The following is a 15,535-nucleotide window of genomic DNA, read 5'->3' as shown; positions in this document are numbered from 1 at the left end:
CGACTGCGAAATGGAATTAAAACAGAAGAAAAAAAAGAGCAACAAAAGAAGAAAGAGGAGAAATCTTTTTGATGATCGCTAAAAGAGTTTAACAAGGAATCCTACACCTTTAAAAAAAAAAAACATAACTTCAAGCAGAACCTTTTGAGTGTAGAAATGTTGTTAATCAGTCACTAGCACCAGAAAAACTTTTGTTTAACTTAACCTAACCCAGCCTCACTCTAACATTCTGCGTCATTAAAGGGAAACACTTCAATCAAAGCCACTCCAATCATTACTGCGGTCTTGGAAAACCACCTTTGCGAGCCGATGTTTAAGGATACGAGGCGAAGAAATATGACACACAGCTCAACTCTTTCGCTCAAGGAGAATAGTAACGACTGGCTCATTAGTGAAAGCCTGCAGTAACATGAACCTCGATGCGAACCTCGGCCTGCTACGTGACAAGCAAGGGTATTACCAGCGAGCCAAGGAGGAAAACAAGACGATACGAAAGAGGAACGAAAATGTTTACATGTGAACAAAGCTACAGTGTTGGAAACGTAATGAATGAATGAATGAAAAAAAAAAGATAGTATGTGTAATTAACCTCGGTAGCCTGCTGGCCACCCAGCCATTACGGAGCGAGCTCAGAGCTCATAGACCGATCTTCGGGTAGGACTGAGACCACATCATCAACACACCGGGAATTACATCCCGTACCTATTTACTGCTAGGTGAACAGGGGCCACACATTAAGAGGCTTGCCCATTTGCCTCGCCGCTTACCGGGACTCGAACCCGGCCCTCTCGATTGTGAGTCGAGCGTGCTAACCACTACACTACGCGGTGTGTGTGTGTGTGTGTTCTCTGTTTGATCTGCTGCAGTCTCTGACGAGACAACCAGACGTTATCCTACGGAACGAGCTCAGAGCTCATTATTTCCGATCTTTGGATAGGCTTGAGACCAGGCACACACCACACACCGGGACAACAAGGTCACAACTCCTCGATTTACATCCCGTACCTACTCACTGCTAGGTGAACAAGGCGGTACACGTGAAAGGAGACACACCCAAATATCTCCATCCGGCCGGGGAATCGAACCCCGGTCCTCTGGCTTGTGAAGTCAGCGCTCTAACCACTGAGCTACCGTGTGTGTGTGTGTGTGTGTGTGTGTTAAAAAACAAACAAAAAACGCACATAGAGATCAGTACTCACTATTAAGACGAAGGTTCCAAGAAATTCGGCCAAAAATTCTCTGGCCATTGTGTTCCGAAGCTTCAGTTTGCTTTGAACAGCCTCGACCAGCTTGGCGTTCCCCATGTTTGTCTGTCTGTCTGTCTCTCTTTCTCTCTCTCTCTCTCTCTCTCTCTCTCTCTCTCTCTCTCTCTCTCTGTGTGTGTGTGTGTGTCGTGTCAGTGGGGTGGAGTGAAGGGAGGGGTGGTGATGCTGGAGGGCTTTCCTCTATCTCGTTGCGCTTTCTTCTCTCACTGACTTGTCTTTCTCCCTCCCTCTGTCTCTTTCTCTTCCGTTCTTTTCTCTCCTTAAAAGTTCGACTGTGTTCCTAGAAATAGAGAAAGGGAAGTTGGTTTATTATTATTATTATTATTGTTATTGTTGTTGTTGTTGTTGTTTTAAAGTTAGCACCAAAGAAATCCACACGCGAATGGTTTACTCCACGAAAGGCAGGTGTAAACAGACCGGTAAGCAAACAGGTGAGCGAGAGAAAGGGTTAATGGAGAGAGAGAGAGAGAGAGAGAGAGAGAGAGAGAGAGAGAATTGACGAGCATAAACACAGGTCATTACGAAGTTTAGGTTATTGTTTTCTTTATCCTTCATCGTTGCAGCTTCAATTTACCTTCACTGTGCATTTCAAAATATTTCAAACATTTTAAAAAAGAAATCGACACAAAACAACACAAATTTTTGCACGTAATTCAATTTGCTTTAAAAGAGACTCGAATTTAAAAAAAAAAAAAAAAAAAAAAAAATTCTGTAAAAGTGAATTTTTTGTTTTTGTTTTTGGGGTTATTCTTGAGGTTATATGGAGCGCTGCGGCAGGAGAGGGAGGGAGGGAGGGAAGGAAGAAAGGAAGGAAGGAGGCGGCGGTGAGAGAACGACTGGTGACGCGTACCTTACCCCGCCACTGTCAGGAGTGCACTGAGAAGCTGCCGCTCATCATGCCATCTTTATACGCGGACACACCACGAGGCGCTCTCTCTCTCTCTCTCTCTCTCTCTCTCTCTCTCTCTCTCTCTATGTGTGTGTGCTTGGCAATGTCACTGGCTGGCAACACACACACACACACACACACACACACACACACACACACACACACATTCCCACACACACACCAATCGTTCACACACACACACACCTTACCACACACACACACACACACACACACACACACACACACACACACACACACACACACACACACTCTCTCTCTCTCTCTCTCTCTCTCTCTCTCTCTCTCTCTCTCTCTCTCTCTCTCTCTCTCTCTCTCTCTCTCTCTCTCTCTCTCTCTCTCTCTCTCTCTCTCTCTCTCTCTCTCTCTCTCGTGTGTGTAACAAATTAATCTCCTATTCTTCAGAACTTCGTCATCATGACCTTCTTTGTTCTAATTTGACCTGACCTCGTACCGCTCCTCCTCCTCCTCCTAACCATCCCCCTTCCTCCTCCTCCTCCTCCTCCTCCTCCTCCTCCTCCTCCTGCTCTGCGTTCCTCACCTTTTCGATGCCAGAGGGCGTGCCATAAGGGGTTGTCAGAAATAGACTTAAATAAATCTCTTTCATTCCCCTGCATTTCCGTCTCTTTATTCTTTATTTCTCTCTCCCTTCTCTTTCTCTCCTTCTTTCTATTTCCTCTTCTTTCTACTCTTGGATTTATTTATTTATTTATTTTTTTTTACGTTATTGTTTTTTCTGCGCATTATAGTATTCCGCATTTCGTGTGTTTTGTTCCCTCGATTTCTTTCTCTACAACACGATAATTATGGCCAATACAAGAATTTATTTTTAAGTATCCCTAAAAAGTAGCATTGTTCTCTGTCATTTAATCGTTTTCTTTCAAGCTTTATTAGTTGTAAACTATTGTATATTTTTACTTCTATGGGTAATCCGTACTACTTGGCCTTTAAATCCTCTCTATTGCTGGAAAACTGTAGTGATGACCTTCATTTGTAACTGTCGGTGAGTTTGAGACAATTTCACTATTTTATGCCTAGATTTCGTACAACTTCCTGCAGCAACTGAGAGTCATGGTGACGCTTGCTGCTGCTTGCAAAACCCCAACAAATATTCTTCATAAAGGATTCAAACCATGACGCCTCGCAGCAAACAGACACCGGGAGGACTAGCGCTCCTGTCAAAGGCACGCCATGCACTGCCATTAGTAACACACCTGAACCTTGTTTGCTTTTCCCCATGGCGGAACAGTTACCACTCGCAAAGCTGATCAGGCTCTTGAGGGGAATATCTTCGCTTTTAGGCAGTGTCTTCTCTAACGTGCCTCAGATGGTTTACCTGTGTCCAAGAGCGCGTCTGTTACTATGCATACTCTCCGTCACAGCACAAACACTACGAGCACTTCAGAAACTAATGTTTTTACTTTTGTCTGTTGCCGCGAAGTGGCAGCTACAGATCCTTGTTCCTCCCTGGCAAGTCCTTCACTTTTTTCTATTTTTTTTTTTTTTTAGTTGCATTACCTGGAGTTGCAAAATCCCTGAAAAGAAAAAAAAGATCTTTATACTGAGTGAACCAGAATCAGCTGCGTATCTTGTGAAGGGAACTTGCGCCTGTGTCATCTCGTCATGCTGATCATCTTAACCCATTCAATACTGGACACATTTTGACCTTGAGATTTGTGTGAGATTAGACCATTTCATTGACATTAGGAAGGGTCTATGGAGGACAGACGATTAATGGCCACAGTCTTCATTATTTTAATCCCTAAGGTGAGTTTCTGAAGCTCTGTAAAATCATCAAATAGTAAGCAGAATGAATATGAAAACGCGTCCTGGTACTGAAGAGGCTAAGACTGATATCCTAGAAAAAGATGTTTTGTTTAGCATGAACGCTTTATTGCGGCTCTTCAGATACAGACGGTGTAATATAACTTTGCAGTGTGTTCTGTGGGTGCGGCGAGGACACCAAAGATTTCGAGAAGCTTCATACGTACCTCGGTAACGTAAATGATGAAGAAAATAGTGTTTATCTGCCACCACCAGTACCACCACCACTACTATACGATCTTCCCGCACCTATTAGTTATGAAGGCCAAAATTATCACGGCTGTCCACCTTCACTGAGTTTCGCTGGTGGTACACACACACACACACACACACACGAGGACATGGGAGAACAGTAACGCGTGTTGTGCTGACGACTCGGTGAAATCTGCAGAAAGTTAATATAGAGAAAGACAAGGGCTCGTAATCTGAAGCACTATTTCTAAAGGCCACAGAAAATAAATAAATAAATAAATAAATGGCCGGATTCCAAAAGTGTTTCTCCTGTTATTATGTGGAGACATTGTAAATCTGTCACTGGGATTATAAAAGTACCCTTAAAAGCAATGAGTATTTCCAAGGTCCATAGTAATGAATAGCGTGTTCTTAAAGGGGTGTCTCCTGTTAATAATATAGAAATCTCGTTAGTTTGTCTCTGGGATAATAAAAACACCCTTAAAAACAGTTATATTACAACGTCTGTATCTGAAGAGCCGCAATAAATATTTTGGATAGGAGTTTACTTTTATATATGACAAAATAAGTGTATGTACATATGTAATTACCCAATGTGTTAAACATATGTGGACCTTTTTTCTCTTTTCATGCAGAATAGTTTTTTTGTGTATCTGTGAATTCATAATATTGCCCATAAAGTTATCTATAGCTTACAAAGGGCTATTTGTCGTGGTAAACCATTATTTTTTTGTTAATCCATGTACATAAGACAAATATAATAAAGTGTTTAAGAGTATTTCCAAAGTCCACAGAAATGAATAACCAGGTTCTTAAAAGTGCCTCTCGTGTTAATAACGTAGAAAACTCATTAATCTGCCACTAGGGTAATAAAAACACCTTTAACCCCTTCAGTACCAGGACGCGTTTCCATATTCATTCTACTTACAATTTGGTGATTTTATACAGCATCAGAAACATATGTTGGGATTAGAAGACTGTGGCCATTAATCATCTCACCTTCAAAGAACCTTCCTAATGTCAATAAAATAGTCTGATCGCACACAAAACTAAAGGTAATAATCTGTCCCAGTATTGAAGGGCTTAAAAAAAATCGTATAACTTCAACTGGAGCCATTGCATGTAGCGGAGATGCGGCGTAGATGTGTTTCAGAATAATGTGACAAGGACAAGTGTAGGTATTCGCGCGGCGCCAAGGAGAGGACGTCATTTGTGCTGGTGTTGGTTTCTCCTCCTCCCTCACCTCGTCCATACATCACAGCAGCGCCTCGGGGCTCCTGTGACGGCCTGCAGTGTTGCTTCGGGCTATGTGTGTGTGTGTGTGTGTGTGTGTGTGTGTGTGTGTGATTGTGAGAGAGAGAGAGAGAGAGAGAGAGAGAGAGAGAGAGAGAGAGAGAGAGAGAGAGAGAGAGAGAGAGAGAGAGAGAGAGAGAGAGAGAGAGAGAGAGAGAGAGAGAGAGAGAGAGAGAGAGAGAGAGAGACAGCATGGAGAGAAGAGAGGAAAGAAAGAAGAGGAATGAATGAATGAATGGAAAGAGAGAGAGAGAGAGAGAGAGAGGGGGGGGGAAGGTCTCACTGACACACCCAAGGTTCTAACCACCACACCTACTAAAAGGAAAACCGAGAGAAACAACGGCCTTGAATTAATCATATTGCTCTCTCTCTCTCTCTCTCTCTCTCTCTCTCTCTCTCTCTTTGGAACGTTAATTTTTGCTCTCACTTCATGATGTGTGTGTGTGTGTGTGTGTGTGTGTGTGTGTGTGTGTGTGTGTGTGTGTGTGGTCATTGATGCTTGATGGTGATGATGATAGAAAAAAAGAAATAATAATAATAATAATAATTTGGCCAACGTAATATTTGTTTAGTTTTGTTATTTATCTTTATTTCATTTTTATTTCCTGTTATATGGTTTATTTTCCGTCACTGTTTTCCTTCTTATCTTTTTTTTTTTTCCATTTGTTTTAGTGTGTGCTGTATTTTCTTTAGCGTGTTCGGTGTTTCTATTATTTTCTTTTAAAATGAAAAGTAAAAAAAAAAAAATTGGAAAGTAAAGAAAGTGGAAAAAAAGGAAAAGTAAGAAAAGAGAAGTAATTAAAGTCAAGAAAAATGAAAAGTAGAGAAAATTAAGTAAAGAAAAAAAATAAAGAACTGAAGGAAAATGAAAAAATAGAGAAAGAAAAAAGAAAAAGGAAAAAGAGGAAAGTAAAGAAAAATTAAGGAAGTAAAGGATGATTAAAGTAAAGAAAAAAAAGTAAGGAAAACTGAAATAAATGAAGGAAATTAAGTCGAGAAATGAAAGAAGTAGAGAAAATGAAAGAAGTAAAGAAAATTAGTAAGGAAAAATGAAAATGAAGGAAAAAAAATAAGGAAAACTGAAAGAAATAAAGAAGTAAGAAGGAAATTAAGTCAAGAAATGAAAGAAGTAGAGAAAAATGAAAGAAAATAAGAAGGAAGAGGAAGAAGGAGGAAATTAAGGAAAAAAAAGTAGAGGAAAGAAAAGAAGAAATGAGGAGAATAAGGATGAGAATAATAATGATGAGGAGGAGGAGGAGCTGAAGAAAAGTGCAGAAGAAAGAGAAATGGAGAAGAAAAGAGTAAGAAAATAAAGAAGATGGAAGAGGAAGAGGAGGAGAAGGAGATGGAGGAAGAAAATAAAGAAGATGGAAGAGGAAGAGGAGGAGATGGAGATGGAGGAAGTGAAGAACAAGGAAGATAACAACAATAAAAATAACAAAAAAAACAAGAGTAAGAAAAAACAAGGAAAAGAACAAGAAAATAGTAAACAAAAGCAAGAAAAACAGGAGAAAAAGAAAAAAAAAACGAAGAACTAAAACAACAACAACAACAACAACAACAATAAAAATAACGAAAAAAAAAAAAAATGGACAGAGAAGAAAACACAACTATTACAGACTCATGGAAGTAAAGGATGATGGATGAGGAGGATGAGGAGGACGAGGAGGACGAGGACAAGGACAAGGACAAGGACAAGGACAAGGAGAACGAGGAAGAGGAGAGGAGATGAAAAGAGGAGAGGAGAGGAGGAGGAGATGAGGGGGAGGAGGAGGAGATGAGGGGGAGGAGAAGAGGAGGAGAAGGATGAGAAGAGGAGGAGAAGGATGAGAAGAGAAGAGGAGGAAGAGAGGAGGAGGAGGAGGATGAGAAGAGGAGGAGGAGGATGAGAAGAGGAGGAGGAGGATGAGAAGAGGAGGAGGAAGATGAGGAGAGGAGGAGGAGGATGAGATGAGGAGGAGGATGATGAGATGAGGAGGATGAGGAGGAGGAGAGGAGGAGGAGGAGGAGGAGAAGAGGAGGAGGAGGAGGAGGAGATGAGGAGGAGATGAGGGGAGGAGAAGATGAGGAAGATGAGGGGAGATGAGGAAGAGAGGAAGATGAGGAGGAGGAGACGATGAGGAAGATGAGGAGGAGGAGGAGGAGGAGGAGGAGGAGAGGAGACGACGAGGAGGAGGAGAGGAGGAGGAGGAGGAGGAGGAGGAGGAGAGGAGAAGAAGAGGAGGAGGAGGAGGAGGAGGAGGAGGAGGAGGAGGACGAGGACGAGGACGACGACGAGGAGGAGAAGAGGAGAAGAGGAGGAGAAGAGGAGGAGAACGAGGACGAGGAGGAGGAGAAGGTAAAGGGAGAACAAAAAAGATGATAATAACAGAAACAAGAGCAAGAAACACAAGAAAAACAAGGAACAAGAGAGAAAAAAAAATAAAATAATAAGAAAAACACGAAACCCCAAAAAACAAAAAACAAAAAAACGAAAAAAAAAAAATAGAAAAGGAAAATAAAACACTATTCTCACAGCCTCACGAACCCAACACACCATGAGACGGAAAAATGACTTTGTTTTACTACCACATTTGAATATTCCCGTAGTGGTAGTGTGGCTGGGATGGCGTGGCGTGGCGTGGCGGGATGGTGTGGGTGGTGAGGCAGTTCAAGGTAGTGGGGTGGTGGATTGAAGTAGGTGGTTGGGGAAAGCTCACGAGGGGAAGGTGGATTGAAAAAAAAAAATTTGCGTTTATCCAGATTGCGGTGGAGGGAGTCAAGGTGGATGGTATGGAAGCGAGGGAGAGGTGGAAAGGATGGGAGAAGGGATGTAAGAGATGGATGGAAGGGAAGGGGAAAGGCGTAGAATGGAAGGGAGAAGGGATGGAAGGGAAAATGGAACGGGGTGGAAGGAAAGAGGAAAAGGTGGAAAGGAAGGGGAAAGAGAAGAAAGGGGTGAAAGTGGGTAGAAGAGAAGGGGGAAAGAAGTGGAAGGGAAGGGGAAGAGAGGTTGAAGGGGAGGAGGATGGGATGGAAGGGAAATGGGAAAAGGAGGAAGGAAGGGAAATGATGGAAGAGTTGGAAGAGAAGGGGAAAGAGGATGAGGGGAGCGGTGGAAGGGGAAGGATGAGGGGAGCGGTGGAAGGGGAAGGGGAAGGGGAAGGGGGTGAAGGGGGTATTTCCTGTCTCGTGCCTAGTGATGATCTGTAATAGGGGTGACGCAGCGCCTTGAGTCAGCAGGGACAGAATGCACGACTTTGCACGGTTCATGGTGAGGTTGCATTTGTTTTCCTCACAGAATATTAAAACTATAACCAAACATTTTCTGAAGCACCAACCACCCTCTCTTCTCTTGCCTCCCCCGCCCCGCCCACCACATGCACAATAATCTCAGCCACGTGGCGTTACTAGAGAGGGGCTTCAAGTAACGCCTGCTGATATTGCTTCCTTGTTTTGAAAAGCCTGGTAGTTATTTATTTTTTTCGAAGCCCCAAATTGTTAGTATTTTACATTTCGCACTTAACCCCTTCAGTACTGTGACGTGTTTTCATATTCATTCTGCTTACTATTTGGTGATTTTATACAGTATCAGAAACTTATACGTAGAGATTAAAATAGTGGTCTGTAGCCATTAATCTTGTGACCTCTATAGACCCTTCCTAATCTCAATAAAATGGTCTAATGATACACAAAACGAGTGGTAAAAATGCATTCCTGGAGTACTGAAGGGGTTAAAGTCTTCAAAATTGTTCCTATTAACCCCTTCAGTACTAGGACACCTTGAAATTTGCGTGCGATTAGACCATTTTACTGACATTAAGAAAGATCTATTCAGTATTTTAATCCTCCACTTAAGTTTCTGAAGCTGTATGAAATGAAATATTAAGCAGAATGACTATAGATACGTCATGTTACCGAAGGGGTTTAAATTCTTCACTAAAACTATTCCTATTATCGACACATGTAAATTTGTAATCTTCTGCATCTAAAACATTAAAGGATGTCTCTTTTTTCGAGCCTCTTTGTAAGTCTATTGATGTTTTGAATAATCCTTGTCATCTCTAATGGTTTTGTGTTGTCTAGTCATTATTCTTGGCTGAAGATCGCTTTTCTAACCATTTCAGCACCACCTCTTCAAGAATTATTGGCGCTTTTCCCCTTTCTGTACCGAAAATATGCTGCGGTTTTTAATCATCTTAGTCATCTCTCATGGTTTTGTGTTGTCTACAGTCACTATTTTCGGCTGTAGATCGCTTTCCTAATCATTCCAACACCACCGCCTCTTCGTGAATTATTGGCACTGTTAGTTCTTGGTGATCTCAGTGATTCATAGTTGTTAGAAGTATTTAAGTTTCAGTGTGTGTGTGTGTGTGTGTGTGTGTGTGTGTGTGTGTGTGTGTGAAATCAAACCATCTATCCGTAAGTAAACTTTATTTTGTAAGTTTGTAAACACTAATTAACACATTGAGATTTGTTCCTTGCTTCCTTCATTGGACGGATAATTATTCCTCTATTGCTGTTATCCATAGGCACAACAATAAACACACACACAGACGTACACAACCAGTACAATGATGTCACTTTGATTAGGTGTTCAGTGGATAGCACTAAAACATTACTTGAGTCCCCGGTGTCTTGTTTACGTTTTCTGACACAATCGGAGAAAAAGATCATGGAGCGTTTTCAGCGGTAACCTGCCAGTCTTCCACGTGGCGCTAGTCTTTGGTAGTGAATTGGTGTAGCGTTCATGCAGGTACCGTGAGCTCCGTTAACGCCTACAGGTGCAGCCACACACAAGGATACAGTAACGGTGAACAGCGTAGTAGTTGCTTCAATCGTGCATTTTTTTCCACTTTAAATTTTTAAAGCGAAATATTATTGATTCTTTTTATGTGAGCGAAATATTGTGATTATATAATATGTACTTTTTTTTATTATTTAGTTTTCGATATTCTTTCATTAACAAAACTCAAATAATTATCATTAACAAAATTCAAATAAATTTGAATGTTCATGTTTTGATTGGAATCTGTAGTTTGCGTCCATAAATGAGCACTTTCCTTATACGTAGCTGTAATAATCATCACATTTTCAGATTGCTATTCACCACTCCAGCACACAGCCGCCCCTCGCCACACCCACCCACCACGCACCTCACAGTACCTCCATGCTGGACCGGTTTTGCTTTCACCCCCCCCACCCCCATCACCTTTCTTTACTTATTTCTTTTCAACATATTCATGGTCTGGACGTATTTATGATATGTTTAATTAACGCAACTTGCTTCACTGGTGCATTGGTAATTGCTCCTTTACGTATCTACGGTTCAAAGAATAGTATAACCTTTTCCTGTTTCACTCACGTATTGCCACGTCGTTTTCTTTTTCCTTTATGGTGAAAGGAAAGAAAATACATGTTGCTTTTTTTCCAATCTTCCTTTATTTCTTTTATCTAATACTTTTCTTAAGGTTCCTTTGTTATTTCATGTCCTGATGTTCTCTCTGGTCCTCACCACTGACCGTCACCACTCCGCTTCTCTGTCGTGTCTCCTCGCACTGTTCTGGTGAATGGAGTAGGATTATTGTTCGTGTGGCGTTCTCCTCGCAGCACAACAGTGCAGCACAGCGCCAGGCAGGCTGCAACACAGACACAACCCGGCTGCTGCTTCCCCCGACACCATCCCAACACCACCACCACTGCTCATGCCTTCCGTCTCAAGCGGTTCCTCCAGTCGGTGCCACTTCCGGCTGGCCCCGTCCTCAGCCGTACACCGCGTAGCGTGTGTTGCGCGAGGCGGAGCGCGCTGAGATATAACCCACGGGCCGGACCCGCGTCGCTCTGAGGCCTGGACGGGAACTTTCTTGGAGCGAGTCGGTGGGGTGCAGGGTGGGCGGCCCCGCGGTGGTGCCCCCGAAGGCAGTCTTGTAGTATCGGAAATTAGCGAACTCTTCAAGGGCTGGATCTGGTTCAGCCTGGCGTGCCCGCGCCAGGCCTTCCCTGGAGCCCCGCCCCCGCCCCCGCCCACGCACGCGCCGCCGCCTGCCCCGCCATGCTGTTGGGGGAGAGGCGGTGGTGGATGGGGCGGGCGCGGGCGCGGGCGTGGTAGTGGGAGGACCGGTGTGGGGACTGAGGCCTGTGGGCGGGAGCGGCGCGTCGGCGGCACGTGAGCGAGGCGCCGTACCGAACCGCTGCTCGTACCTGGTCTTGGTGGAGGCGGTGACGCCGCTGCCTGACGAAGAGGAGAAAGACGAGTCCCTCCGCCAGTCGTAGTTAGCGAAGGGGTCCTCTATGTCTCTGTACAACTCATCCACCTCCCCCTCCCCCAGGGCCTCCTCCTGCCGGGTGTTGCGCGGCCCAGTCCTGCGCCACGCCGTCTGCCCGCCCGTCCTTCCCCGCTCCGAGGAACTCCGCGACGAGGATGACGTGGGACCTCTGCTGACGGAGGTGCTGACACTGACGACAGGACGACCCACGCGGAACGACGAAACGCTGAAGGGAGGCGGTGAGGCGCGGAGGGTGGTGATGCGCGGCGCTGCGGTGGTGGCGATGGTGGTTGGCCGCGGGGTGGTCGTAGTAGTTGTAGTAGTAGTAGTAGTGGTGGTGGTGGTGGTCGTGGTAGTAGGTGTAGTAGTGGTAGTAGCAGCAGTAGTGGTGGGCTGGGACTTGCCCTGCCTACCACCAGAAGACTCCCTGCCTTGGGGGTCCTCGTAATCATACCCATAGTCGTAGTAGCCCTGGCGCTCCCCTTCCCCCTGGTAGTGGTAGTTGTAGTCCTGCTGCTCTGTGGCGGACTGCTGCTGCTGCTGCTGCTGCTGCTGCTGCTGCTGCTGCTGCTGCTGTAGTTCCTGCTCGACGCGGAAGAGGTCATTCTTGTTGTAGTACCTGGTGGAGCGGCGGCAGTCAATGTCCCACCAGTTCGTGCAGATGAAGTTTTGTTGGTCGAACACCGTGTTGTTTGGACAGAGAAAACGGAAGTCCCGGATCTGTGGGCATAAGAGAGAACGGAGTCAGGGAGTGAAAGGGTATTTGCATGATGCTGCTACACGATGCAAGATGAGAGGGAAGGGGAATGTGTGTCAGGAAAGAAACGATACATCGACACACAAAGGGAAGTATTCTGTAATGCTTAGCCCTCTCACCATCACTGTTTTCCAAAGGCTCCAGTTTAAGATCCTCGTGTTTTTTGGCTCTGGTGATAGATTGGCAAGTAAATTAAAAGGAGAAATAGTCTTAGAAACTCAGATAGTCGTCTATGTGGCCTTGGAAAACTGTTGTGTTGAGAGAGCAAGGCGTTTCTGAATACGGGCGAAAGTAGTGAGAGACAAAGAATGAGAGGGATTCAAAGACAAAGACGTAGATTCAGAAACGCTTAGCTCTTTCACCACGACTGTTTACAAACGCCACAGATGATAAGCCTAGTTCTCAATAACGTCATCCTTTTGAGCTATGTAGATGCCGTGTTAATGTGTCACTAGAACCGTAAAAAACAAACTTCAAAAACACGTGTAATTTTATCTATAGGTGGGGCACAAATGTCTAACACGATACGGTTCACTGCTAGAGGGAAAGAAATAACAGCAACGTCAGTAGTAGTAGTAGTAGTAGTAGTAGTAGTAGTAGTAGTGGTATTATTATTATTATTATTGTTAGTAGTGTTAGTTAGTTAGTTTAATCTAGTTGTTATTGAACGTTTCCCAACCACCACAACCACCACCACAACTAAACTAACTAACTTCTACTAACACTACTACTACTACTACTACTACTACTACTACTACTGACGTTCCTGTTATTTCTTTCGCTTTAGCACTGAACCGTATCGTGTTAGACAGATGAATACTAAACAAGAAGAGATGATAATGAAGAGAAAATGAACGTGGTTAGTTTGCACAAGTCACAGAATCATTAGCAAACTCTTCCCCTCCTCCTCCTCTTCTTCCTCACTCATTTCATCACCTTCCTTCCTCCACCTCTTCCTATCCCACCCAGCCCTCCTCCTCCTCCTCCTCCTCCTCATTCTATGCCTCCCTGTCTTCTCATCTTCCTCCCTCCAGCATCCTCCTCTTCCTCTTCCCTTTCTCTTCTCCGCATTAAGCAAACAAGATGAAAGAATACATGTGACTTTAAATATTTGAGAGAGAGAGAGAGAGAGAGAGAGAGAGAGAGAGAGAGAGAGAGAGAGAGAGAGAGAGAGAGAGAGAGAGAGAGAGAGAGAGAGAGAGAGAGAGAGAGAGAGAGAGAGAGAGAGAGAGAGAGAGAGAGAGAGAGAGAGAGAGAGAGAGAGAGAGAGAGATCGGCTATACATTCTAAACCAAGAGTCATAAATCTCTCTCTCTCTCTCTCTCAAATATTTCTCCTCCCTCTCTCCCGCCCACCATGTATGTTTAGCGTAGTACCCCGCCTACACTACATTCCGTTTTCTGTGTGTAGGGAGTCTGACCTCGTTTTCTGTCACGGAGGAGGAGGAGGAGGAGGAGGAGGAGGAGGAGGAGGAGGAGGAGGAGGAGGAGGAGGAGGGAAAGGGAAAGGAGAGGGAAAGGTGAAAGTATGTAAGAGGTGTGTGTGTGTGTGTGTGTGTGTGTGTGTGTGTGTGTGTGTGTGTGTGTGTGTGAACGCGCGTAGGATTTCCATGGAACTTGGAACATATAATTATTTGCACATGAATGAATGAGACACGGCCCTTCAATCCTTCCAAGGCCTCTTCCCTCTCCCCCAATCCTTCCAAGGCCTCTTCCCTCTCCCCTCCCTCCTCTCTCTCTCTCTCTCTCTCTCTCTCATTACGGAGCGAGCTCAGAGCTCATATACCGATCTTCGGGTAGGACTTAGACCACACATCAACACACTCCACACCGGGAAAGCGAGGCCACAACCCCTCGAGTTACATCCCGTACCTATTTACTGCTAGGTGAACAGGGGCTACACATTAAGAGGCTTGCTCATTTGCTTCGCCGCTTTCCGGGATTCGAATCCGGACCCTCTCGGTTGTGAGCCGAGCGTGCTAACCATTACACTACGCTGTGTGTGTGTGTGTGTGTGTGTGTGTGTGTGTGAGAGAGAGCAGCAGCAACATCACCATCAGCAGCAGCAGCAGCAGCAGCAGCAGTTGTTTTGATAGTGCTTATAAGAATCAATTAGTCTGCCTCTGCTGTTATATGTACTGTACCTTCTTCTTTGTACACATGATAATAACCACTACTACTACTACTACTACTACTACTACTACCAGGTTAATTAGCACCACCCTCACCTGTCCATCTTAACTTACTAAGGTCACGAAAAACTTGCATACTTTTTCTTTGTCTGTTAAGTGGGTCAGCCCTTGTGTCCTGCGCGTGACCTAGGGCGGCTGAGGTCACGGGGCGGTCATGAGAGAGAGAGAGAGAGAGAGAGAGAGAGAGAGAGAGAGAGAGAGAGAGAGAGAGAGAGAGAGAGAGAGAGAGAGAGAGAGAGAGAGAGAGAGAGAGAGAGAGAGAGAGAGAGAGAGAGAGAGAGAGAGAGAGAGAGAGAGAGAAGGGGGGGAGGAAAGGTGGATTGCAAAACACAGCATCATCCAGAGTAGGTGATGGTGGTTCTCTCTCTCTCTCTTGTATTAAAAATAAAAGAAACAAAATTCCTCGAAAAATTAATAAACACACACACACACACACACACACACACACACACACACACACACACACACACACACACACACACACACACACTTTACGCTACTATTTTGAGAGAGAGAGAGATAGAGATAGAGAGAGTAGTGGTTATTATCATGTGTACAAAGAAGGAACAGTACATATAACAGCAGAGGCAGACTAATTGATTCTTATAAGCACTATCAAAACAACTGCTGCTGCTGCTGCTGCTGGTGATGTTGCTGCTTGTTACACACACACACACACACACACACACACACACACACACACACACACACACACATGCTTACAAACAAACGCAGCAATTTTACTTTTTTCACAGAGCGGCTTGCCACAGAGGCATCGGGGAAGCTGGCCTCTCTGAGGAGGATATCGTGGCTCCTGGACAGCGAGGGACTAGAGCTGCTGTATAAAGCTCAAATTAGATC

General features: G+C 44.5%; 2 protein-coding genes and 1 long non-coding RNA gene across 5 annotated transcripts in view; 1 reads left to right on the top strand and 2 right to left on the bottom strand.

Moving 5' to 3' along the window:
* LOC123515428 (aquaporin-7-like) overlaps positions 1–2,143 on the bottom strand; it is a 47,414-nt gene extending 45,271 nt beyond the window's left edge. For 2 of the 3 annotated variants that reach the window (XM_045273977.1, XM_045273980.1), the window contains exons 1-2: positions 2,116–2,143; positions 1,200–1,545 (exon numbers count right to left, since the gene is read on the bottom strand). In XM_045273977.1, coding sequence (XP_045129912.1) covers positions 1,200–1,304 — 105 coding nt within the window. In that variant the 5' untranslated portion in view covers positions 1,305–1,545; positions 2,116–2,143. The remainder of the gene's footprint in view (positions 1–1,199; positions 1,546–2,115) is intronic. The other variant, XM_045273979.1, reaches the window with a different exon arrangement.
* LOC123515429 overlaps positions 1–11,820 on the top strand; it is a 33,304-nt gene extending 21,484 nt beyond the window's left edge. Inside the window, exon 3 of the long non-coding RNA XR_006677873.1 lies at positions 11,790–11,820. This is a non-coding gene — a long non-coding RNA (uncharacterized LOC123515429). The remainder of the gene's footprint in view (positions 1–11,789) is intronic.
* LOC123515427 (mucin-5AC-like) overlaps positions 9,880–15,535 on the bottom strand; it is a 35,395-nt gene continuing 29,739 nt past the window's right edge. Inside the window, exon 4 of the mRNA XM_045273976.1 lies at positions 9,880–12,446. Within this exon, the coding sequence (XP_045129911.1) occupies positions 11,223–12,446 (1,224 nt within the window). The 3' untranslated portion in view covers positions 9,880–11,222. The remainder of the gene's footprint in view (positions 12,447–15,535) is intronic.

This window comes from Portunus trituberculatus, chromosome 39, assembly GCF_017591435.1.
Source record: "Portunus trituberculatus isolate SZX2019 chromosome 39, ASM1759143v1, whole genome shotgun sequence".
NCBI classification, from domain to species: domain Eukaryota; kingdom Metazoa; phylum Arthropoda; class Malacostraca; order Decapoda; family Portunidae; genus Portunus; species Portunus trituberculatus.
Note: the sequence above shows the minus strand (reverse complement) of the source record. Positions and strands in the feature narration are given on the sequence as shown.